The sequence below is a fragment of the Zootoca vivipara genome, chromosome Z, assembly GCF_963506605.1.
Source record: "Zootoca vivipara chromosome Z, rZooViv1.1, whole genome shotgun sequence".
NCBI lineage: Eukaryota > Metazoa > Chordata > Lepidosauria > Squamata > Lacertidae > Zootoca > Zootoca vivipara.
The window spans coordinates 13,253,036-13,274,008 of record NC_083294.1 but is presented as its reverse complement, the minus strand read 5'-3'; the positions used below and the strand labels follow the sequence as shown (position 1 = coordinate 13,274,008).

At 44.4% G+C, this 20,973-nt stretch overlaps 2 protein-coding genes across 6 annotated transcripts; one reads left to right on the top strand and one right to left on the bottom strand.

Moving 5' to 3' along the window:
- Window positions 1-204: 204 nt before the first annotated feature.
- SURF6 (surfeit 6) lies at window positions 205-5,372 on the bottom strand. 2 transcript variants are annotated; one of them, XM_060270536.1, is made up of 5 exons: window positions 5,286-5,372; window positions 4,141-4,466; window positions 3,364-3,618; window positions 3,087-3,175; window positions 205-1,066 (listed from the first exon to the last, which is right to left on the bottom strand). In XM_060270536.1, exons 2-5 carry the CDS (start codon window positions 4,232-4,234, stop codon window positions 401-403), a joined length of 1,104 nt encoding a protein of 367 aa, XP_060126519.1. In that variant the 5' UTR covers window positions 4,235-4,466; window positions 5,286-5,372; the 3' UTR covers window positions 205-400. The 2 variants fall into 2 exon arrangements, with proteins under 2 accessions (XP_060126519.1, XP_034968550.2); XM_035112659.2 differs by having other exon boundaries at window positions 4,141-4,463; window positions 5,286-5,366.
- Window positions 5,361-18,831, top strand: MED22 (mediator complex subunit 22). Of its 4 annotated transcripts, none has more exons than XM_060270542.1 (6): window positions 5,361-5,504; window positions 6,656-6,727; window positions 8,190-8,337; window positions 9,210-9,290; window positions 10,468-10,628; window positions 14,540-18,831. In XM_060270542.1, the coding sequence occupies exons 3-6, from the start codon at window positions 8,215-8,217 to the stop codon at window positions 14,736-14,738; spliced, it is 564 nt and encodes a 187-aa protein (XP_060126525.1). In that variant the 5' UTR covers window positions 5,361-5,504; window positions 6,656-6,727; window positions 8,190-8,214; the 3' UTR covers window positions 14,739-18,831. The 4 variants fall into 4 exon arrangements, with proteins under 4 accessions (XP_060126525.1, XP_060126523.1, XP_060126522.1 ...); XM_060270540.1 differs by having other exon boundaries at window positions 6,656-6,743; window positions 10,420-10,628; XM_060270539.1 differs by having other exon boundaries at window positions 10,420-10,628; window positions 14,540-18,830.
- Window positions 18,832-20,973: the final 2,142 nt, after the last annotated feature.

Below are 20,973 nucleotides of genomic sequence, written 5' to 3'. Positions count from 1 at the left end.
GACATTATAGCACAGTTAAAGGTATAAAAATTTTAAGGAGGGTGTTAAGCTGTGCCAGATGGCCTGGAAGATAGGTTTTGAAGGCCACATTTAGCACCCAGACTGAGGGTTTCCTTATCCTGACTCAGGGAGAGGGATGAAAAGATCCACTTGATCAATTGGCATAGCTAAGGGTTGTATGACCACAGAAACAGTCTTGTGGAAATATATCTCTTTTGCATCTCATGTGTAGGAGCTCCCTCTTATTAGTATAGTTGCACAGCCTGAGGACCCCAAGTCATCTCACAACCAAGGAGATTTAGATATAAAAAAATTAGAGGTTCAACTACAAAATAGTTTTTATTAATGAGCCCTGTGAGCACCTGCTCTGGAGTGGGTTCCAATGGTCCACTAGCCCAATTCATTTAAATTTGGCTTTGTTCAGGTCCTCAGGCAGGATGCGACCCTTTTTGCGAGCCTTGGCTTTCTTCTTCTCCACCTTGGCCATCTTTTTCTTCTGGAGGTTCTTCCGGCGCTTGTCTTGCCGTTGCTGCATTTTGTTCACTACGTTTTCAGTCCGCTTCTCCCACTGCTTCTGGCGCTGGGCCTTGCGCTTCTCCTTCCGTTTCAGGGCCGCCTTCAGCCGGTCCTCGTCATCGCGGATTTTGACCCCTTCTGCCTTGTACAGGACATTTGTCCACTTCATCTTCACCTCCAGCTCCTTGGCTTTCCCCTCATCCTTGTCTTTCAGATCTTCCAGCTTACTCTTCCGAGATTCCAATCTGCTCAGGAGTTGCTTGTAATTTTTCCCTGTCAGTGGAGTAATGTTGCCTTTCAGAGCCTTCCTCTTTTCCGCTTTGCTAAGCCCTTCCTCATGGACTTCGACCTTATTGAAGACGATCTCGGCCTTGGTGTCATTCTTTGGGGCCTGGGGCTCAGAAATGGCTGCTGAAGCCTCTTCCGCCTCCTTCTTCTCCATTTTCTCTTTCATCCTCAACTCTTTTCTCCGGCGTTTCTTTCTCTCTTTTTCGTATTTCCTTCGTTGCCTCTTCTCCAATACTGCTGGGGACAACTCTTTGCTGTTTCCCTGTTAAGAAACAGCAAGTTGAAAAGAAAGAGGCATCGTTCAAAAGAGCAAAGTGAACTTTTTAAGCTAAAAAGACAATGCCTAGAATAGAGCACTAACATATATCATTGTAAATCTGGTCACTGTATTATATTTACCGTTACATTTAAAAGCAGGAAAGCCGGCAAGGATTATTTCCTTCAAAAGAATTTCATCTGGAAGACTAACAATGTAATTATACATTACTGGATGCCATAATCAGAATATTAGGGGGGAAACAAAAGACTTTTATGCATGATTTAGAAATCACTATTGACCCCCCAAATGAAAACTGCTTCAACCTGTCCCAACTTATTCCTACAGAACAACCATAAAATCCATGATAATAGCAGGAGGATGTACAGACTTAAGACCCTGATACCCTGTGGACTTAATCTGGAAAACAAACTTAGGCTGCAATTCTAAACCTACTTACCCGAGAGTAGGTCCCATTGAACTCAGTGGGACATACTCTGAAGACAGCATTATAAAACTGCTCTGCTAATTTCTATGTAGCTAATAATAGTAATTTTTAAATGGGTAATTAGCATCTGTCACATCTCTTAAATTTTTTCCATCCTGAGTACTCTTATAATTGTCACTATTTATTAACTAAACAGTGTTGGGATCTATTTCAGTTTTATCACACACACACACACACACACACACAGAGAGAGAGAGAGAGAGAGAGAGAGAGAGAGAGAGAGAGAGAGAGAGAATCTATATATTACACATGTTTACAGAATAAACCTAAATACTGCAAAAGTTATTGGAACTGTGGGATAACTAGCCTCATATAATCAACGTGCTTAGCTCACTTTTCTGCTCAGGTGTAAGAGGATGTGGTGGTTGCTCAGCTTTCACAAGCCACTCTTCAGTTCCTATACCAATGATTTAGGAACTTGCACCACTGTAATTAAGCCACATTTTACTGCCTGTGCAGCTTTTTCTGAATGCTCTATGGAAAAGCACATGAATCTGACATTTGGAGAGCTTGTAAGTAAACTTTTTAATTTGCCAAATGTATTCTTTTTCTAAGCTACTGAAAGAGGGAAACTTTGGAACTCAATTTAACTGGCATATTTTAAAAGTCTAAAAACCTCTATTTCCATACTTTACTTTGTTGTGTATTTTGCAATTTTAAATCTCTGCTGGTGTTCTCTTGCCAAAGAGTACTTGCCCCAAACTTGGATCATGGTATTCAGGATTTCTCATTTTTATATACCTTTTTCTCTCTCTCCTTGAACCTACAGAAACGTTCTTCATTTGCATACTTAGGCTTATGCTTATCATTAGGATCACTGCCTATCTTTCTCATGGGGAGGGGTAACATGCATAGGACACTGGAAGTTTAGAATGCATTGCTTATGTACCGGTACTATGAGCTTTTATTTTCAGCTACGTGATCTAGAAACTTGTTTTTTTAGAGTGAAAACAGTAAAGCTAAGATTATTTAAAAGCTGGGTTTTTTCACCCAAATATTTCTCACCCATGCTATGTTTGAACAGAATCACAAAGTACAAACAGGCCTGACTGAAGAATGTGTTATATTTATACACTCAGGATGGGGAACCTGTAGCCCTTCAGATGTTTCTAACCATCCCTGACCACTGGCAACGCTGGCTGGGGCTGATGGGAGCTGGCTGTTCAACATCTGGAGGGCCATAGGTTCCCTACCCCTATTATATATCAACCACCCCACATCACATCCTCCAAAATCTGGCCTCCAAAGATGGGTGAACTGTTTTTAGTTCAAATCAAGGTAGAGCAGAAGCCAGCATGATATCAACTGGAACCAGAATACTAGAGGCATAGGAATATTTCCACCACACATCTAACTGCAATTCTGTGGGTGTCTAATCAGGAGCAAGTTCCACTGCACTAAACAAGGCTTGCTCCCAAATTAAGCTGGCAAATGCCTACAGCCTAAAATTGGTTTTGGATTCTCCAGGCTTTCTCCACATCTTGACAACTGTTTTTTAAAGGAGAGTGCTGGTTTTACCTGGCCAGAGATTTCTTGGATCTTCTCGTGCAGTCTCTGCCGCAAGAGATTCATGGCTGAAAATGATCCGGCTGTGGTCCTGTCACCACCTGTAAGGGAAAACAGGAGAAAGCATGTGACCTGTGTCCCAACCCAAATTGCTGCTAAACTCAACTCAGCTAAACTCAGTGGCCTGGTTCACACATAATGCTAAAATATGGGTTACTAAACCATTGCTTAGTGTTATGTGAGAACCCAGCCCAGTAGCTTAACTGACTGGCTGTAGAAACACCCTCACCTGCAACATCGTTTTGGCTTCTGCCCCCTTTCTCCCCAGTAGTCTGAGATCCACTGGAACTGGGTGCAGCTTTGATAACTGGGTCAGATTTCTTAGCACTGGGATTTGTTGGCTTGGCTGGTGATGCTTGGCTGCCCCCAGGTGCTGCCTGCTTGTCCAGAGGGGTGCCCACTATTTTGCCTTGCATCTTCAGCTTCTTCTGTTTCTTCTTCCTCTTCTTCTTCGGCTGGGTGCTATCGTCTCCCAGTCCAGTTCCTGGGAATGTTTGAAGGCAGAGACACCAAGACTTCATTAAACAAAGAGAGGAAAATATTTTGCAATCTGGTTGACAACATGCTGTGCAAACATTTCTGCAAGGAATAAATGCCTAAGAACATACGGTACATGTTAGAAGGCCCTCCAGATGTTGCTGGACTCCAACTCCCATCAACGTTAGCCAGTATGGCTGATCAGGAAGATGGGAGTTGTAGCCCAGCAACTTCTGCAGGTCTGCAGGAAGCACCAAGAAAACTGAATTTTTCCAAGTTGCATTTTCAAAACACACTACTGTCATTCCATTGTGGCATCAGGATCCTTTCCTGAGCAGATTATAATCTAAATTGAGTTGTGGTTAAAATAAGGGAAAACATTAAGTACCACCACTTTGAGGTTTCATCACAAGCAGTATATAAATCTTGTGAAATAAAGAAATGAAAACAATTACAATAACTAAGGAGGCTGCACTATGACAAAGAACCCTGATCTAAAGAAGTAAATGACAGCATCAGATAATTGTACCAAATTTCCTTTTTCGTAGCTCGGGGGCTTCCTGGGTGCAAATTTTCTTGGCCAATTTCTGCAGGTAAGAGTCTTTGTTGACTAAACTGGCCATTGTGGGATCAATGTCTTGTGAAGGTAAAAGTAAATAAACCAAAAATTTAAATCAAATCGTAGGATGGTCTCGCAGGGGGAACGTTGCCTCTAAGTCAAAGATGTCTTGTTAATTCCGATCATCCTCCCTTCGAAACTTCTACCCAGAATGCTGTGTGAGGCTGCTTCTGCTAAGTCGACCCAAAGTGGACAAAACTCATGGGGCCACGTTTGCATACTCGCTTTTCATCCTGCTTAACGAGAGAGAGAAAATATTCAATGACATGGGTAAACTGAAGGAGACTCATGGCTTGATATTGACTAGTCAAGAAAACAAAAATCCACAGAAAGCCATCTCAACACATGTACAGGCATTTGAGGGGGAAAGTGGACATCTGTTGGCTTGTAAAGCTATTGTGTACACAGGTACGGATTGTACACACTTGTACAACATGTGAATAGTTGTACAAGAGCGTACCTAACTAATTTGCACACATGGTACCCCAAATTGTACATCAGTTTAACAGAACAGGTGAACAGCCCCCACGTGTCACATCAGCCAGCTAAATTTTACTTTCCAGCAAACACGTGTGCAGGCTTACGCATTAAAGAGAGCTGCTTCTACGCACGCACAAGCGTTTGCGTGAAAGAGTGTACTGTTCAACTACTCTGTGTACATGTACAGTTTCACAAACTGAAAATATGAATAGCTGTAGGAGCGTGCAGCTGAACAACTTATGTACAGAGGTTGTACGCTCGTCGAACGCCACGTGCGAACCAACACATGCTGGCCGCTCACGGGAAGGAGAGATCATCTCATGTGTAGGCGCAAGGCAAACGACTCCATTCGAGATCTCCCATCCTGGGTAAGGGCTGGCCAGTGGGCAGTTGGCGGAGATCCACCCCCTTAAGGCTTTTAGGGGTTGGCATGCGTTCCCCTAAACCGGGATCGCAGGGCGTGCAAAGGCGGCGCTGCAACCCGCGTGGTTCACATCACCGCGTGCGCTTCTCTTGCAGGAATCGCAAAAAGCGCACTACGAGTGGCTCTCTCGCGCCGTGAGCTGGCCACTTACCTGGGCTGGAGAGGAAGGCGGAACTAGCCCACGGCCCTTTGTGACCCGCTCGGCGCTCTATTGGTAGACCCTGGGATTAGGACGCGAAGGATTATGGGATGTTGGAGGAGCTTCGGAAGGAGGAGGAGGAAACCCGCCCCATGGGTGGGAGGAACCGTTCGCAAGAGAAAAAGGAAAAATGGCCGCCTGCCTGCAAGAGGATTACATGTATTGAGTAAGGTACTGAGATAAAACATTTATTTGTTTGATAATCGATCTATTTATTTAGACTTCTTTTGTGAGGGCGATGCACTTGGCTTCTCTCACTTTTTAAATGCATGCTTGTGCTTTCAGTGACTGGTGTTTTTTACTACCCCGGCGGGAGAATCCCGTTTGTTGAGCGCTGGGCGAGTTCAGATCAGCCTTTCTCAATCTTGTTGGCTTCTAAGGTTTTGGGTTTATGATTCCCATCATAGCAAGTCAGAAAGCTGGTCCATTGATCCATCTAGCTTAGTGTGTGACCCGCAGACTGGCAGTGGCTCTCCAGGGATTCAGCTCTCCACGAAACGATGAAGACCTACTTCAGAAATAAGGTTCCAGATCTAAAAGGGATGGTTTGAGTAAGATGCTGTCATGTACTGAGTCGGACCATTACTCCATCTAGCTCACTATTATCTGCGCTGACTAAAAACAGCTCTTCCACAGGTTGTGTGAGCTATAGTCCTTTCCTCTAAAAAATAATGTAGCAGTCCAGTCTTTGTGGCTCTAAATAAATAGGCAGCTAGCTGCCTTATGCTGAGGAAGGGAGAGTTGGGACTGATCTGAGTTGTAGACCTAAACTTCTGGAGGGCACCAAGTTGGTTAAGGCTAATTAATCAAAATAGGCTGGAATGTGACCAGTGGGTATGTGTTTTGTAATGCATGCATTTTGAGGTGGGTTCATGGAGATGTGCAGTTGATGGAGAAACTGTTGGGATCTGTTGCAAATTGAGTCTCCTCCTCCCCCAAGCAATGACATCCTTCTGGGCCATCTAGAGCAGGGGGCTCTGTTATATAGTGGTCCCGCTCCTTCCTCCTGGGCTGTGTTCCAGAAAATGGTGTTCTGGGATGAATGTTCAGACCCTGGGCTCTCACTTGTGGTGTACCTCAGGGCTCTGTCCTCTTCCCCCATGCTTTTCTACATCTATGAAATTTCTGGAAGAGATCATCAGGAGGTTTTGCCTGGGTGTTCACCAGTATGCAGATTTTTAAAAATAAACCTTTATTGTCACTACATCACGTGTATGCAGTGAAATTAAACGAGCCCCCCCAAAAAACATACACTCAGTCTTGTTCACAGTCTGTGTGCTTGTCAGAAGTCAATTGCACTACTTTCCCATCCCTTTCTGCAGCCCAACAACCCACGGACAAAAACTGTTCTTTAACCTGCTGGTGCAGCTGACTACTGTATCCCTTGCCCGAAGGTAGGAGATTAAAGAGGTACCCACCTCTACCTCTCTTTTAAATTGGAACCAGTGAAGGCAATGAGGGTCCTGTGTGAGTGTCTGGAGGTGGTTGGAGGGTGGATGGTGGTTAATGGATTGTGGTTGAATCCCGACAAGACAGAAGTACTATTCTTGGGGGGATGGGATGGGTGGTGTAGGGGACCCCCTTGAATGGGGTAACTGTGCCTCTGAAGGACCAGGTGCACAGCCTGGGAGTCATTTTGGACTCACAGCTGCCTGTGGGGGCACAAGTCAATTCTGTGTACAGAGCAGATTGTCTCACTAGAGTGGTGCATGCTCTGGTTATCTCCCGTTTGGACTACTGCAATGCGCTCTACGTGGGACTACCATTGAAGATGACTCGGAAACTATAACTACCGTAATCCAGAATCTTGTTGCTGGACAGTTTGACTGGGAGCAGCTGCCGGGACCATATAACACCGGTCTTAAAGGATCTACATTGGCTCCCAGTACATTTCAAAGAGGGGACTCGGGTGGCGCTGTGGGTTAAACCACAGAGCCTAGGGCTTGCTGATCAGAAGGTCGACAGATGGGGTGAGCTCCCGTTGCTCGGTCCCAGCTCCTGCCAACCTACCGGTAGCAGTTCAAAAGCACGTCAAAGTGCAAGTAGATAAATAGGTACCACTCCGGTGGGAAGGTAAACGGTGTTTCCGTGCACTGCTCTGGTTCGCCAGAAGCGGCTTAGTCATGCTGGCCACATGACCTGGAAGCTCCCTTGGCCAATAAAGCGAGATGAGTGCCGCAACCCCAGAGTCGTCCGCGACTGGACCTAATGGTCAGGGGTCCCTTTACCTTTTAAATTTCAAAGCACATTTTAAAGTATTGATGCTGACCTTAAAAGCCCTAAACAGCTTTGGCCCTGTATAGTGTCTGCACTATCTTTCAGCCCAGAGATCAAGCACTGAGGGCCTTTTGGTGGTCCCTTCACCTTGAGAAGTGAAGTTACAGGAAACCAGGCAGAGCGCCTTCTCGATAGTGGTGCCCACCTTGTGGAATGTCCTCCCATCAGATATCAAGGAAAGAAACGACTATCTGACTTTTAGAAGACTTCTAAAGGCAGTCCTGTTTAGGGAAGTTTTTACTATTTGATGCTTTATCATTTTACTATTCTGTTGGGAGGCTCCTAGAGTAGCTGGGGCAATCCAGTCAGACATGCAGCATCCAAATAAAAGATATATAATTATTATTATGTCAACCGTAGTTTATTTATTACTCTGTCAAGGAGGGCTGTTTCCCCAACTTTTGTACCAATTGTCTACTGTGCTAGAAAGCCCTTTTCTGTGTCTGGTTATGTTGCATCTCACTGCTTGTAATGAATGGCTTATTCATTCAAGACTGTTGTCTTGAAATATATGTAAAAAAGCTTTGAATTTCAATTGTTGTTTAGTTCTAACTCTTTCTGACCTTTCTTGGTGAGCAGCTAAGATTCTCTCCTTGCCACCACAATGCCACAGCAGCGCGTCCTCCCCCAGAGCAAGGAAACCCTCCTTCAGTCTTACAACAAGAGGCTGAAAGATGACATCAAGTCTGTCATGGATAACTTCACAGAAATAATCAAAACTGCAAAGGTATGAGAAGATTACTTGTGGGTAGGTGGGGGGACCTCATGTCATGGGTATTCTTTTTTCTTTATTTCTTCCATCCATACTCCAAGTTTTTGCTCACCTAATTGGAACATAAAAATATTTCCTCATCGTTGCTTTAAGTCAAAGCTGGGGGAAATCTGCAGCCACATTCTCACATTCAATTTAAAGCACTATGATATGACTTTAAACAGTCATAACTTTCCCCAAAGAATTCTGGGAGCTGTAGTTTGTTAAGGGTGTCAAAAGTTGTTAGGAGATATTTAGTCCCCTCCCAGAGCTACAGTTCCCAGAGCTCCCTGTAAAGAGGGGTTGATTGTTGGACCACTCTGAGAATTGTTGCTCTACGAGGTGAATAGGGGGGTCTCCTAAAAGCTGTCAGGGCCCTTAAGAAACTACAGTTCCCAAAAGCCTTTGTGGGAAGCCATGACTGTGTAAAGTGGTGCAATACTGTTTCAAATTTATAGAATAGAAGGGAGGCCTAAATGAATCGATGTTCCTATAACAAGGATTGAATGAGAAGCCTCCATTTTACTACGTAGTTGGGGGTGTTCTATTCCTTCTTCTATGGCGGAGTTGGGGAACCAGTGGCTCCTCCTGATGATTTTGGACTCCATCTCCCATCAGCCCCAGCCGGAATGATCAGCAGTCAGGGATGATGGGACTTGTAGTCCAGCAGCATCTAAAGGGTCACATGTTCCCCATGCCTGCTTTGGCCTGAAGTGTTCAGAACCTCTGGCAGAGGGAATACAATAAAATCTCATGGAGGATAGTGCGAGGGCTGTTTTTCTCTGCAGAACAGTGGAAGAAATATGTTAAACCCAATGTAAAAGCTTTGTTTCTAACATTTGCTTTAGATTGAGGAAGAAACCCAAGTTTCTCGAGCAACCCAAGGCGAGCAGGACAACTACGAGATGCAAGTCAGAGCTGCAAATATTGTGAGTGAAAAACATCCAATAGGGATGCTTGGCAGGGGGTTGGATTGGATGGCCCTTGTGGTCTCTTCCAACTCTATGATTCTAGGGAGCATATCTTGGATGGGTTCTAGGGTGCGTTCAGATACCTGAGAGGCTGCCTTCTCCCCTACAGACCCTCTCAGGTGTTGAAATCAGCAGAGGGGCTTTTTTGGTTGTTCTGCCACCCTCAGAAGTTCTGGGTGCTGGTAGCTTAGGACAGCTTATTCCCTGGGCCAGCTCTTCGATTGTGGAATTCCCTCCTCACAGAAGTGTGTCTTCTCATTTTTGTTGAGATGTGTGTGTTTTAGGATCCACCCAATACATTTGAATGTGATTTGTTTTAACTGTTCAGTATATAAAAAAAAGTTTTAATATGACCTGGGACCTGCTGGTGAAGGGTGGGCAATAAATTGTTGTTGTTATACATTCAGGGTAAATTGGGGCTGTATGTCAAGATTGGATTACTGAAATGTGCTGTATATGGGCTTCCCTTGTGCTCATTCCAGAAGCTGCAGTTAGTGCAGAATGCTGCAGCATGATTGCAAGACCTTGTCAGCATATAACACCCAAGCTAAGAGACCTGCAAGGGTTTCTAATTTGCTACTGGGCCATGTTCATGGTGTTATTATTAGTATATATAGCCTTTAACAGTTTGGGACCAGTTTACCTGCAAGATAGTCTTACCAAATGTATGCCCAGTGGACTGTTTTGATCTGTCGAACAGGCACTGTCACAAACGCCCCGTAATACCTGTTCTGCACTTGTAAGAAATTAATATTTTAGGGTGGCGGCACTGATGCTTTGGAACTCCCTGTCCGTTGAAATCAGGCAGGTGCCCTCACTGTACTCCAAGGTATCTGCCAAAAACATTTTTGTTTAGGTAAGCCTATCCAGGCATGTAGAAGTCAGACACATGTTAATTTGGTTTTCAGCTTGTCATTGACTTTAATTATTCATTGAATGTTTTAAATAGTAGTGTGGTTTTTTTTTTTTACTTATGATTCCATTGTTTTATTCTTTTTGTAAGCCGCTTTGACACTTTTTCTTTTTATGATCTAGTGGTGTATAAATAGTATAAAATAAATAATTTGAATACGGATGTCTCTGCTAGGTTCGGGCTGGTGAGTCTCTTATGAAGCTTGTCTCTGACCTAAAACAGTTCCTGATCCTTAATGACTTCCCTTCCGTCAACGAAGCCATCAACCAGCGGAACCAGCAGTTGCGCAGCCTTCAGGAGGAATGTGATAAGAAGCTTATTGCCCTGCGTGATGAGATCTCGATAGACCTCTATGAGCTGGAGGAAGAATATTACTCTTCCAGGTACAAATGAAGCCATGGACGGTTCCCCTGTAGTAACCACAACAATTTCCTGTTTCTGGGGTGGGGGTGGGGGTGAGGTGTGTGTGTGTGTGAAAATAACAACTGTCCTTGTTTTAAAAAGCATCCCCAATTCCTAGCACCCAAAGAATCCAGGCCCCAAAGTCGTTTTATTGAGTACTTCATGTTTGACGTGAGATGTGGCCATTTTGGAGGGCAAGCACACCATGTAACTAGGACTTTCTCCACAGAGATGTGGAGGTGAGCTTCTCTCCTGCCCCCTCATCGGCATTGTGATCTTGTCACTTAAATGACTTGCAAACAGGAACAGCTATTGGATCTTGAACTGCCCAGGGTACCCTAATCACTAGTCAGTATAAACTGCAATCCTAACTGCAATCTGGCGGCTAACATATTGAGGTTGAATCCCGACAAGACAGAAGTACTGTTTGTGGGGGACAGGAGGCGGGCAGGTGTGGAGGACTCCCTGGTCCTGAATGGGGTAACTGTGCCCCTGAAGGACCAGGTGCGCAGCCTGGGAGTCATTTTGGACTCACAGCTGTCCATGGAGGCGCAGGTCAATTCTGTGTCCAGGGCAGCTGTTTATCAGCTCCATCTGGTACGCAGGCTGAGTCCCTACCTGCCCGCGGACTGTCTCGCCAGAGTGGTGCATGCTCTAGTTATCTCTCGCTTGGACTACTGCAATGCGCTCTGTGTGGGGCTACCTTTGAAGGTGACCCGAAAACTACAACTAACCCAGAATGCGGCAGCTAGACTGGTGACTGGGAGCAGCCGTCGAGATCACATAACACCGGTCTTGAAAGGCCTACATTGGCTCCCAGTATGTTTCCGAGCACAATTCAAAGTGTTGGTGCTGACCTTTAAAGCCCTAAACGGCCTCGGACCAGTATACCTGAAGGAGCGTCTCCTCCCCCATCGTTCTGCCTGGACACTGAGGTCCAGCGCCGAGGGCCTTCTGGCGGTTCCCTCACTACGAGAAGCCAAGTTACAGGGAACCAGGCAGAGGGGCTTCTCGGTAGTGGCACCCACCCTGTGGAATGCCCTCCCACCAGAGGTCAAAGAGAACAACAACTACCAGACCTTTAGAAGGCATCTCAAGGCAGCCCTGTTTAGAGAAGCTTTTAATGTTTGATGGATTTCTGTATTTTAATATTTTGTTGGAAGCCGCCCAGAGTGGCTGGGGGAACCCATCCAGGTGGGCGGGGTATAAATATTATTATTACAGTGGAACCTCGGTTTACGAACACAATTGGTTCCAGAAGTCTGTTCATAAACCGAAGTGTTCGTAAACCGAAGTGAACTTTTCCATTGAAAGTAATGGGAAGTTGATTAATCCGTTCTAGACGAGGAAAAACACCCCCTAGAACGGATTAACCGCTTTGCTCTGATGCCTTCGCGGAGGCCGGGGAGCGTTTCCGCGACTGGGCTGCAGCCGCGAAAGCGGTCCCCGGCCTCTGCAAAGATATCGGAGCAAAGCCCCAGCCTCCGGAAGGCATCGGAGCCGGGACTTCGCTCCGATGCCTTTGCGGAGGCCGGGGAGCCGCGAAAGCATAGCCCAGTCGCGGAAACGCTCCCCGGCCTCCGGAAGGCATCGGAGCCGGGACTTTGCTCCGATGCCTTTGCGGAGGCTGGGGAGCCGCGAAAGCGGTCCCCGGCCTCCGCAAAGGCATCGGAGCGAAGTCCCGGCTCCAGTGCCTTCCGGAGGCTGGGGCTTTGCTCTGATGCCTTTGCGGAGGCCGGGGACCGCTTTCGCGGCTGCAGCCCAGTCGCAGAAACGCTCCCTGGCCTCCGCAAAGGCATCGGAGCGAAGCCCAGCCTCCCCGAAGGTATCCGACGCTCCGATGCCTTTGGGGAGGTTTGGCCTTCGCTCCGATGCCTTCGGGGAGGCCGGGCCTTCGCTGCGGGCCTCCAGGAGGCATCGGAGCGAAGGCCCGGCCTCCCCGAAGGCATCGGACGCTCAGTAGACCTCCGGCACCTCGGTTTACTAACTTCCGGGTTAGGATAGTTCGTAAACCGAAAGTTCGTAAACCGAGGTGTTCGTAAACCGAGGTACCACTGTATTATTATTATTATTATTATTATTATTATTATTATTATTATTACCATGTCTAACTCAGAATTAAATTGGGTTTGTTCCTACCTAAGTTGGATTAAACTGCTTTGAAGCTTTTTTTACAATCAAGTGGTGTATAAATTTTATGAAATAAATAATAAATGAAGATGGCAGCTTAGGCCCCATTCATACAATATATTTAAAGCACTATGATGCCATGCTAAACAGAGTGCCTGGGGAAACCCCAGCCAGATGGGCAGGGTATAAATATTATTATTATTATTATTATTATTATTATTATTATTATTATTATTATTTCCGACAAATAATTAGGAGAGCTGTAGTTTTCGAATGGTGCAGAGATTACAGCGTTACAATCAATTCCCAGTGTTCCCTGTGAAGAGGGATTGATTGTTAAGCCACTCTGGGAATTGTAGGTCTGTGAAGGGAGCAAGGGCCTCCAAATAGTACTTAGCACCCTTAACTACAGCTCCCAGAATTCTTCAGGAAAAGCCATGCGGTAGTCAAACAACAACATCTGAAGGGCTGCAGTCGAGAAGATATGGAACTTTGAGGTTTAGGATTCAATCATACGCACCCTTAGCTGAAAGGGACCACAATTGAATAGAATGGGGCTTGCTTCTGAGTAAAGATGCATAGGATTGGACATAATAAACATTTTTTTTCTTCTGTCTGTGATGACTGGACCATGAGTTTCCAGTTTCAGAATGTTAAGATGCATTCAAAACAAAGCAATATTTTAAAGATTCTTTTGTTATGCCATTATATTATATTATATTATATTATATTATATTATATTATATTAATTATTATATTATTATATTATACACACACATATATCCCATTAAAAATATTTGCTGCAATCTTTATTGTAAATAAAACAGCAGTGTGCAGGCGGAAATATAATTGTCATTTCAGTTGATAACTACATGGTTTTTTTAAGCGAACCCACAGCTTGATTTTGAAAACCTCACTCCCCTGCTTGTCCTATGCAAAGCTTGTTCCTCTGCTTCCAAAACTCTTCCACTGCTTTGTTTTCTTTTGCACCTCTTGTTTGCTTCGGAGCAGGATTTCCACAAGCAAGAAGGGCCAAGATAAATGTTTACACACTTGCAGCATCTTTTTTTTAAAAGGGGGTGGGGTGGGAGTATGGCTCAGTGGCAGAGCATCTTCTTTGCATGCAGAAGGCGCCAGGTTCAGTCCCCGACATCTCTAGGCAGGGCTATCAGAGACTCCCTGTCTAAAATGCTAGAAGTAAGAGTACACAATACTGGGATCAATGAATCAGGGTTGTGACTCCGGGATGAGGTAGCTTCCTATGTTGCCATTCAGTATCATGAGGTCTGAAGTGTTGCTTTATTTTTAGGTGAAGAACAATAGCTCAGTGGCAGAGCACATCCTTTGTATGAGGATGGTTCTGGGTTCAATCCCTGGTATTCCAGTCAGGGCTGGGAAATACTCCCTTTCCAAAACCTTGGAGGGGATGCGAATACTAGCTGTTGTTACCAGCTGTTGTTACCAGTAAGGAGAGTGCTGTTGCACTCGCTTCCTGCTTTTGAGCTTCCCATAACTAGCATCTGGTTGGCCACTGTGAGAACTGGATGCTGGACTAAATGAGCCTTTGGCCTGATCTTAGAGGGCTCTTATGTTCTTAACCTTAGTTGTTGCTTCTTTTTTCCCCTTTTTTTGCTATTTGCTTAACACTGTTGCCTCTGTCTTGCTTTTCTCCTTTTCTCTCTCTCCTCTCTCTCTCTCTCTCTTTCCCCCTTATGGCTTTTCACTGTCCTTTCTCCTTAACGGGCATCTCATTCGGGGAAAGCTACAGTCTGTGTGACACCAACGACCTCCCGCTGTGTGAAGCATATTGGAGACAGGAGCTGACCATGTCCTCCCCAGAAGGCCTAGCCATGCCTCTGGTGGCTGCCATGATGGAGGAGAATATTCCAGTCCCTCAGGGGTCTACTCCTCCTCACCCTCACATCAACGGGCATGGAGCAGGCCCGACGGAGCACGCTTGAAAAGGGAGCCTGCAATTCTCCCCAGCTTTGTGGCGTTTTGACAGTTGAACATTCCGGTGATTGCATCAAGACAACATTTTCCTGCCCTCCCCAGGCCATCTCGCAGCAGGCCTCAGCTGTATTTGCAAGAAGCCACATTTCTCTAGGCACCACCTCACAGGATAACCAACCCAGTGTTTCACATGGGGTGCCCAGTGCAGTCAAGATGGGAAGTTTGCTTCTCTTGTGGCTGTGCCTTTGGCGTGCAGGCATTATTTTAATGTTCCCTGCCTATGAGTGAAATGTAGATCCCTTGGGAACTGTGCTCTCTTAGATGGAATTTCTTGTGGGGAAAAGTTAGGCTGTTGCTTATAGTCTGATATTTTAGTATCTGAATAGTAATTTTAGAGCAGCTAATTTTAGAGTGCTAAGAGTTTTTCTAAAAAAAATATTAATCTGTAAATATCCTTACCTGTCCAGGTCAGTCTTCTAGATCAGGGGTTCCCAACAAAATTTTCTCGAGGACCCCTCATCGAGCCGCTATTGTGACAAGGACCCCCATTAATTCCTAATCCTAAAATTAAAAAGTGAGAGCCAAATTAAGAGTCTTTTTATATTTTATATTTATACATTTTTTACAGTTACAACAGAGTACTCCATCAGTATACAGTTAGTTTTAATTTTCAGTTCTTAATGAGATGAACCACTTTTTAACCAACGGTCCATTTTTAACTACGCAAACTGTAGCTTCCGCGAAAAACAACGCTTTGTTTACAAACACTACTGTTTTGCAAAGAGGCAGCGCGCGCCAGGGAGGAGGGAGGGGAATGGAGAAGACAGGGTACCTGCGCAGTAGCGCACAAATGAAGCCGACGCGCGCAAAGCATCTTGGGGAGGTGAGCGTTAGTAGAATGCGCGCGCTGCCTCTTTGCAAAACAGTAGTGTTTGTAAAGCGCCACCTAACGGCATACAGCAGAACTACTGCCTCTATCTAATTTTAGTTTTGCGCTAGACTCTGCTCATGTAGGAAGCGGCCAAAACAAAAAAATCTGTTATCATACGAAATATATTTAATATATTTTTTAGCACCTTGTGGACCTCTCTGGGGGTCTGCGGACCACCTGTTGGGAACCACTGTTCTAGATACTTAGTTGTCTTTTACAATGGATTGAGGGGGTCGGGGGTTGCCACCTTCTTTTAGTGGCTCTGACACTGCCTTTAACACTGTAATTAAATGGATCAGGGGTTTTGTGTGTGAAAATACTTAATCTGTACATCAGGCTTCTGCTAAAGGCAAACTTTGGTTAAAGGAGCCCAAAGCTGCTGCCTTTCTTCCCCCAAAATACAGTCCAGATGGCCGCTTTTTTGGTCTGGTCCTGCTCCTGTGCCTTCAAGGCAGCCCAAGATGGCAGAAATTTAAGCCATTGTAATTATTGCCACTGGATACAAAATTATAAGAAGAGTGTCTTTGTCTACATGGTCGGTTTCTCTTGAAGGTGCAGAAGCTGTAAACAAAATGAAAAAACTTGGTGGCCCTAGTACTAAATTAAGAACAGCTATTAAAAAGCAATGATATTACGTTTTCAGTACTGTATTCTTTCTTCATATCAGTTATGTAATCTAAGACTCACACCCCTATCCTGCAAATACCTACTCTATTGAGTAGCTTGAGGGAGCAGTGTTCAGGGGTTGTTTTCCCGTACTCCAGTTGCTTTTTGGGCCATCCAAAACATTGCAAAACTACTGACAAAACTACTGTCAACCTTTCTTTAAAAAAACCAAAAGAACCTGACCATTTCTATGTGCAGCTTCATGTGGGCTGATATCCTCTGCTTTACCTCCACCCAAATCAGGAGGAGATTTGTCAGTTTGAGGATGCGTGTCAGGCGGCTGTTTAAAGGCAGAAGAGAAGTGTCAGTTGAAAAAGAGACCTTAGGTGTATATTCAACATTAGTCTTCTGATGCAAGTTCACTTGAACACTTGATTGTAACATGTTTGTGGCGTTGTTAAAGTAGGATTTTGTGGGGGATGTTTAATTGAAAAAAATGTATATTTCTCTAATTGTTAACAAATTGCTTGAATAAAATCAATTTTTATACAAAGGTTTGGAAAGAAAGATTTTGAGCTGGGGGGTGGGGAGAGAATGAAGTTTTCCCTAATGGGTAGAATTTCAGCCATCAAAATGAATGTACAGTATTACCTAAAATGTTTTTATTCCAATCTGTCCTGATTGTGCTGCTTCAGAGATATTTCTAGATATATCTGCTGCTTTAGAGAGATTTCTAGATATATGTGGCGGGGGAAGAAACCAAGAATTAAATATAAAACTGATAGTTAATAAATGAATAAGAGGCTTTACCCCCCCTTCACCCTTTACAATTATACTATGAGGCAGCATGTCTTTGCTCGCTAAAGGAATGGATTGGTTTGAAAAGACACTTATCCATTAGATCTGGAAGGTCATGATCTTAAATTTGGCTGGCATGCATGTCTATGGTATGGGAAGGCTAAGATACATAAGAGTTTTTTCAAATCGTGGAGTCTGGGAGAAATATAAGAACTTGTTGGAAAGGAAAACTCCATTGTGTTTATCGCGAATAGAAGCCATTGCTATGAAAAGAATAAATATGGTCAGACAATGGGCGACATACAGTGAATTCCTGGACATTTCAGAGAAGGAACTCAGACTGAAGACAGTGGAAGAAATAAAAAACAAGTAGCAGATTGGTTACAATATTATAAATTAAATGAATGGTTCAAGAAAGATTTAAAAATGTTTTTTGGGACCAAAGCTCAGAATTTGAGAGAATCCTATTAGAAAATAATGAAAAATTATTATCTAAAATGTATAAGTTCTTATTGGAGCGGGAAACAAAAGATGAGCTGGTAAAATAATCAATGATTCACTGGGCAAGAGATATAGGGCATAATATTGAATTTGACCGCTGGGAGAAACTATGGAAGAAATATTTGAAATTTACTGCATGCAATACAGGGGGCCAGCAACCTTTTTCAGCTGTAGGCCGGTCCACCGCCCCTCAGACCACGTGGTGGGCTGGACTATATTTTGGAAAAAAATATGAATGAATTCCTATGCCCCACAAATAACTCAGAGATGTGTTTTAAATAAAAGCACACATTCTACTCATGTAAAAACACCAGGCAGGCCCCACAAATAACCCAGAGATGCATTTTACATAAAAGGGTACATTCAACTCATGTAAAAACACATCAATTCCTAGACCATCCATGGGCCAGATTGAGAAGGCGATTGGGCCGCATCTGGCCCACAAGCCTTAGGTTGCCTACCCCTGTGCTACACACTAAAAGAAAACCATGTGAAAATGATACATAGATGGTATATAACTCCAAACAGGTTAACTAAGATGTATAAATCTAAATCTGATATGTACTGGAAATGCAGAGAAGTGGGAGGAACTTTGCTACATATGTGGTGGGCATGCAGATTAGTTAAGGAATATTGGGAAATGATATACAGTCGTTCCGGAGCCCCGGCCACCAGCCGAAATGGGTGCAGGGCGAAGCGCCGCATCTGTGCATGCATGCAGAGAGGTTTGCGTTTCTGCGCATGGGCGAAGCGGGATTTAGCGCTTCTGTGCATGCGTGAGCGGCAAACCCAGAAGTAACCCGTTCCGGTACTTCCGGGTTTGCTGCGGACGTTCGCCGCAATGGACGCTAGACAAGGCGGATGTTCGTGGAGGTATTACTGTATAATGAGATGGGAAAAAATGTTTTAGAAAAACATTCATCCCCAAACCAGAAGCATTTCTTTTGGGAATGGTGCAGACAGAGGTGCCCAGGAGCCAGAAAAACGTATTTATGTACACAATTATATCAGCTCAGATTTTGTTAGCCCAAAAGTAGAAGGTGAGAAAAGTTCCTAAGAAAGAGGAATGGTAGCTCAAAATGAGAGAAAATATGCAGAGTTAACAGGCCTAAGAGAGCAAGAAGGTCAAATACAGTAATATAAAGAAGAGTGGAAAAATTTAATGGAGTATTTGGAAAATAACTCTAAGCAAGTGAAAACAGTAGCAGGATTAAGGTAAATTCAACAGTAGTGAGATATAATCGGGGGGGGGGACCAAATTAAATGGATTTTTTTTTTCTTTTAGAGTAAGCAGATATTGGAAAATTTAAAGAACCATGGAAGGGGAAGGAGAGGTCCATGAATGCAAGATTACAATGGTGCTTATTTAATGATGAAAATGTATATTTGAAAAATTTCAATAAAAAACATTTTTTAAATTAATAAAGTCAATTTTGTGTTATTTTGCTGAAAATATGAGAGTGCCTTTCCCATTTTGTAGACAATAAAAATGAAACGGTTGTTGATGGGATGTAACACAGATACTAGAGGCATGTGAAAGAGCAGAGGAGTGATTCAATTTCTGGTATACAGGCAGAAACCATATTAGGTGTGCGATTCAATTGACGTGTGATTGCCAATGCATGGCCCCTTTTGAACCGGAAGAAGGCAGAATGGGCAGGGTGCAAATATAGGATAAATATTCATAAATGCACAAGGCAAACACACATATATAAGCATCTTTTTCTTTGGCAATCACTCGTAGCCAAGTAAGATTGTCTTCCATAAACACGGTTTTAACAATGAGTCCGTAAGTGACTGTGGAGGTCAATTCTGGATCCGCACGTCCTTCCACAATGGGGACATTGGTTTCCGAGCGGGAGTTGATCATGGTGTGGATTTGCCAAGTGTGCCTTCCTCTTGGCACGTTTCTCCCTTGTGTCCTGAGATCGAGTTTCTTCAAAGCCCATGACACCTTTGGTAAAGGCTGTTCTCCAACTGGAGCGCTCCCAGGCCAGTGTTTCCCAGTTGTCGGTGTTTATACTACATTTTTAAAGATTTGCCTTGCTTCAACACTGGTGATCTTTGCTTCTTCCAGTACCCTGATATTAATTCACCTGTCTTCCCAAATGATGTGTAAAATTTTTCAGAGGCACTGTTGATGGAATCTTTCGCTGAGTTGGAGATGGCGTTTATAAGTGGTCCATGTTTCACAAGCATATAGTAAGGTTGGTAGTACAATAGATGGTAATGGATTGCTTTGAAGTCACTTCAGCACTGGGTGGGGAGGGGGAATTATCCCCCAAACACCCCGCCCCGCCAAAGGTGTCATGGGCTTTGAAGAAACTTGACCTCAGGACGCAAGGGAGAAACGTGCTAGAAACTATTCTCCCACCTGGAAACCAATATCCCACTGTGGAAGGACGTGTGGATCCAGAATTGGCCTGCACAGTCACTTACGGACCCTTGTTAAAATCGTGTTTATGGAAGACAATCTTACTCGGCTACGAGTGATCGCCAAAGAAGAGAAGCAGAACAGGATGGCCCCACTGGAATTTGTGTCACACACACACACACACACACACACACACACACACAAAATTGTAAATCTGTGCTTTAGGGACGTGTGTGGCGCTGTGGGTTAAACCACAGAGCCTAGGACTTGCCGATCAGAAGGTCGGTGGTTCGAATCCCTGTGATGGGGTGAGCTCCCGTTGCTTGGTCCCAGCTTCTTCCAACCTAGCAGTTTGAAAGCACGTCAGAGTGCAAGTAGATAAATAGGTACCGCTACAGCAGGAAGGTAAACGGCGTTTCCGTGTGCTGCTCTGGTTTGCCAGAAGCGGCTTTGTCATGCTGGCCCCATGACCTGGAAGCTGTATGCTGGCTCCCTCGGCCAAAAATGCGAGATGAGCGCCGCAACCCCAGAGTCGGTCACGACTGGACCTAATGGTCAGGGGTCCCTTAACCTTTATCTGTGCTTTGCTACCCAGAGCTTAATTACCTTTCACACACCCTTTTATACACATGCATTTGGAGAGGATCCCTAGCTTGGCACAGAGAGGGGGCGGGACGGACCTGAAATACAGGACGAAACTGTTTCAATATAGGACGTTGCGTTTTACATTCAAATATGGGACAATCCTCAGGGAAGTGCCTCAGGGAATTTTGGTCGTGGGTAGCCAAACAGCTTAGGAGGGAAGCTGTGCCATGTGTCATTGGATACTTTGCTTCTTTGTTTTTTTTGGGGGGGTAGGGCTGCATTTTAACTGATTTTAGAAACTTATGGGAACACACACTGTACATGCTTAGGAGCTGTTTACATCACTGCATAAATATCTGTCTTAAGTACAGGGGCAATAAGTGAGGAAATGACGTTGGGTAGACATGGTTAGTTGGGGAAAGAAGGATGTTGCGGAACTATTTATTAT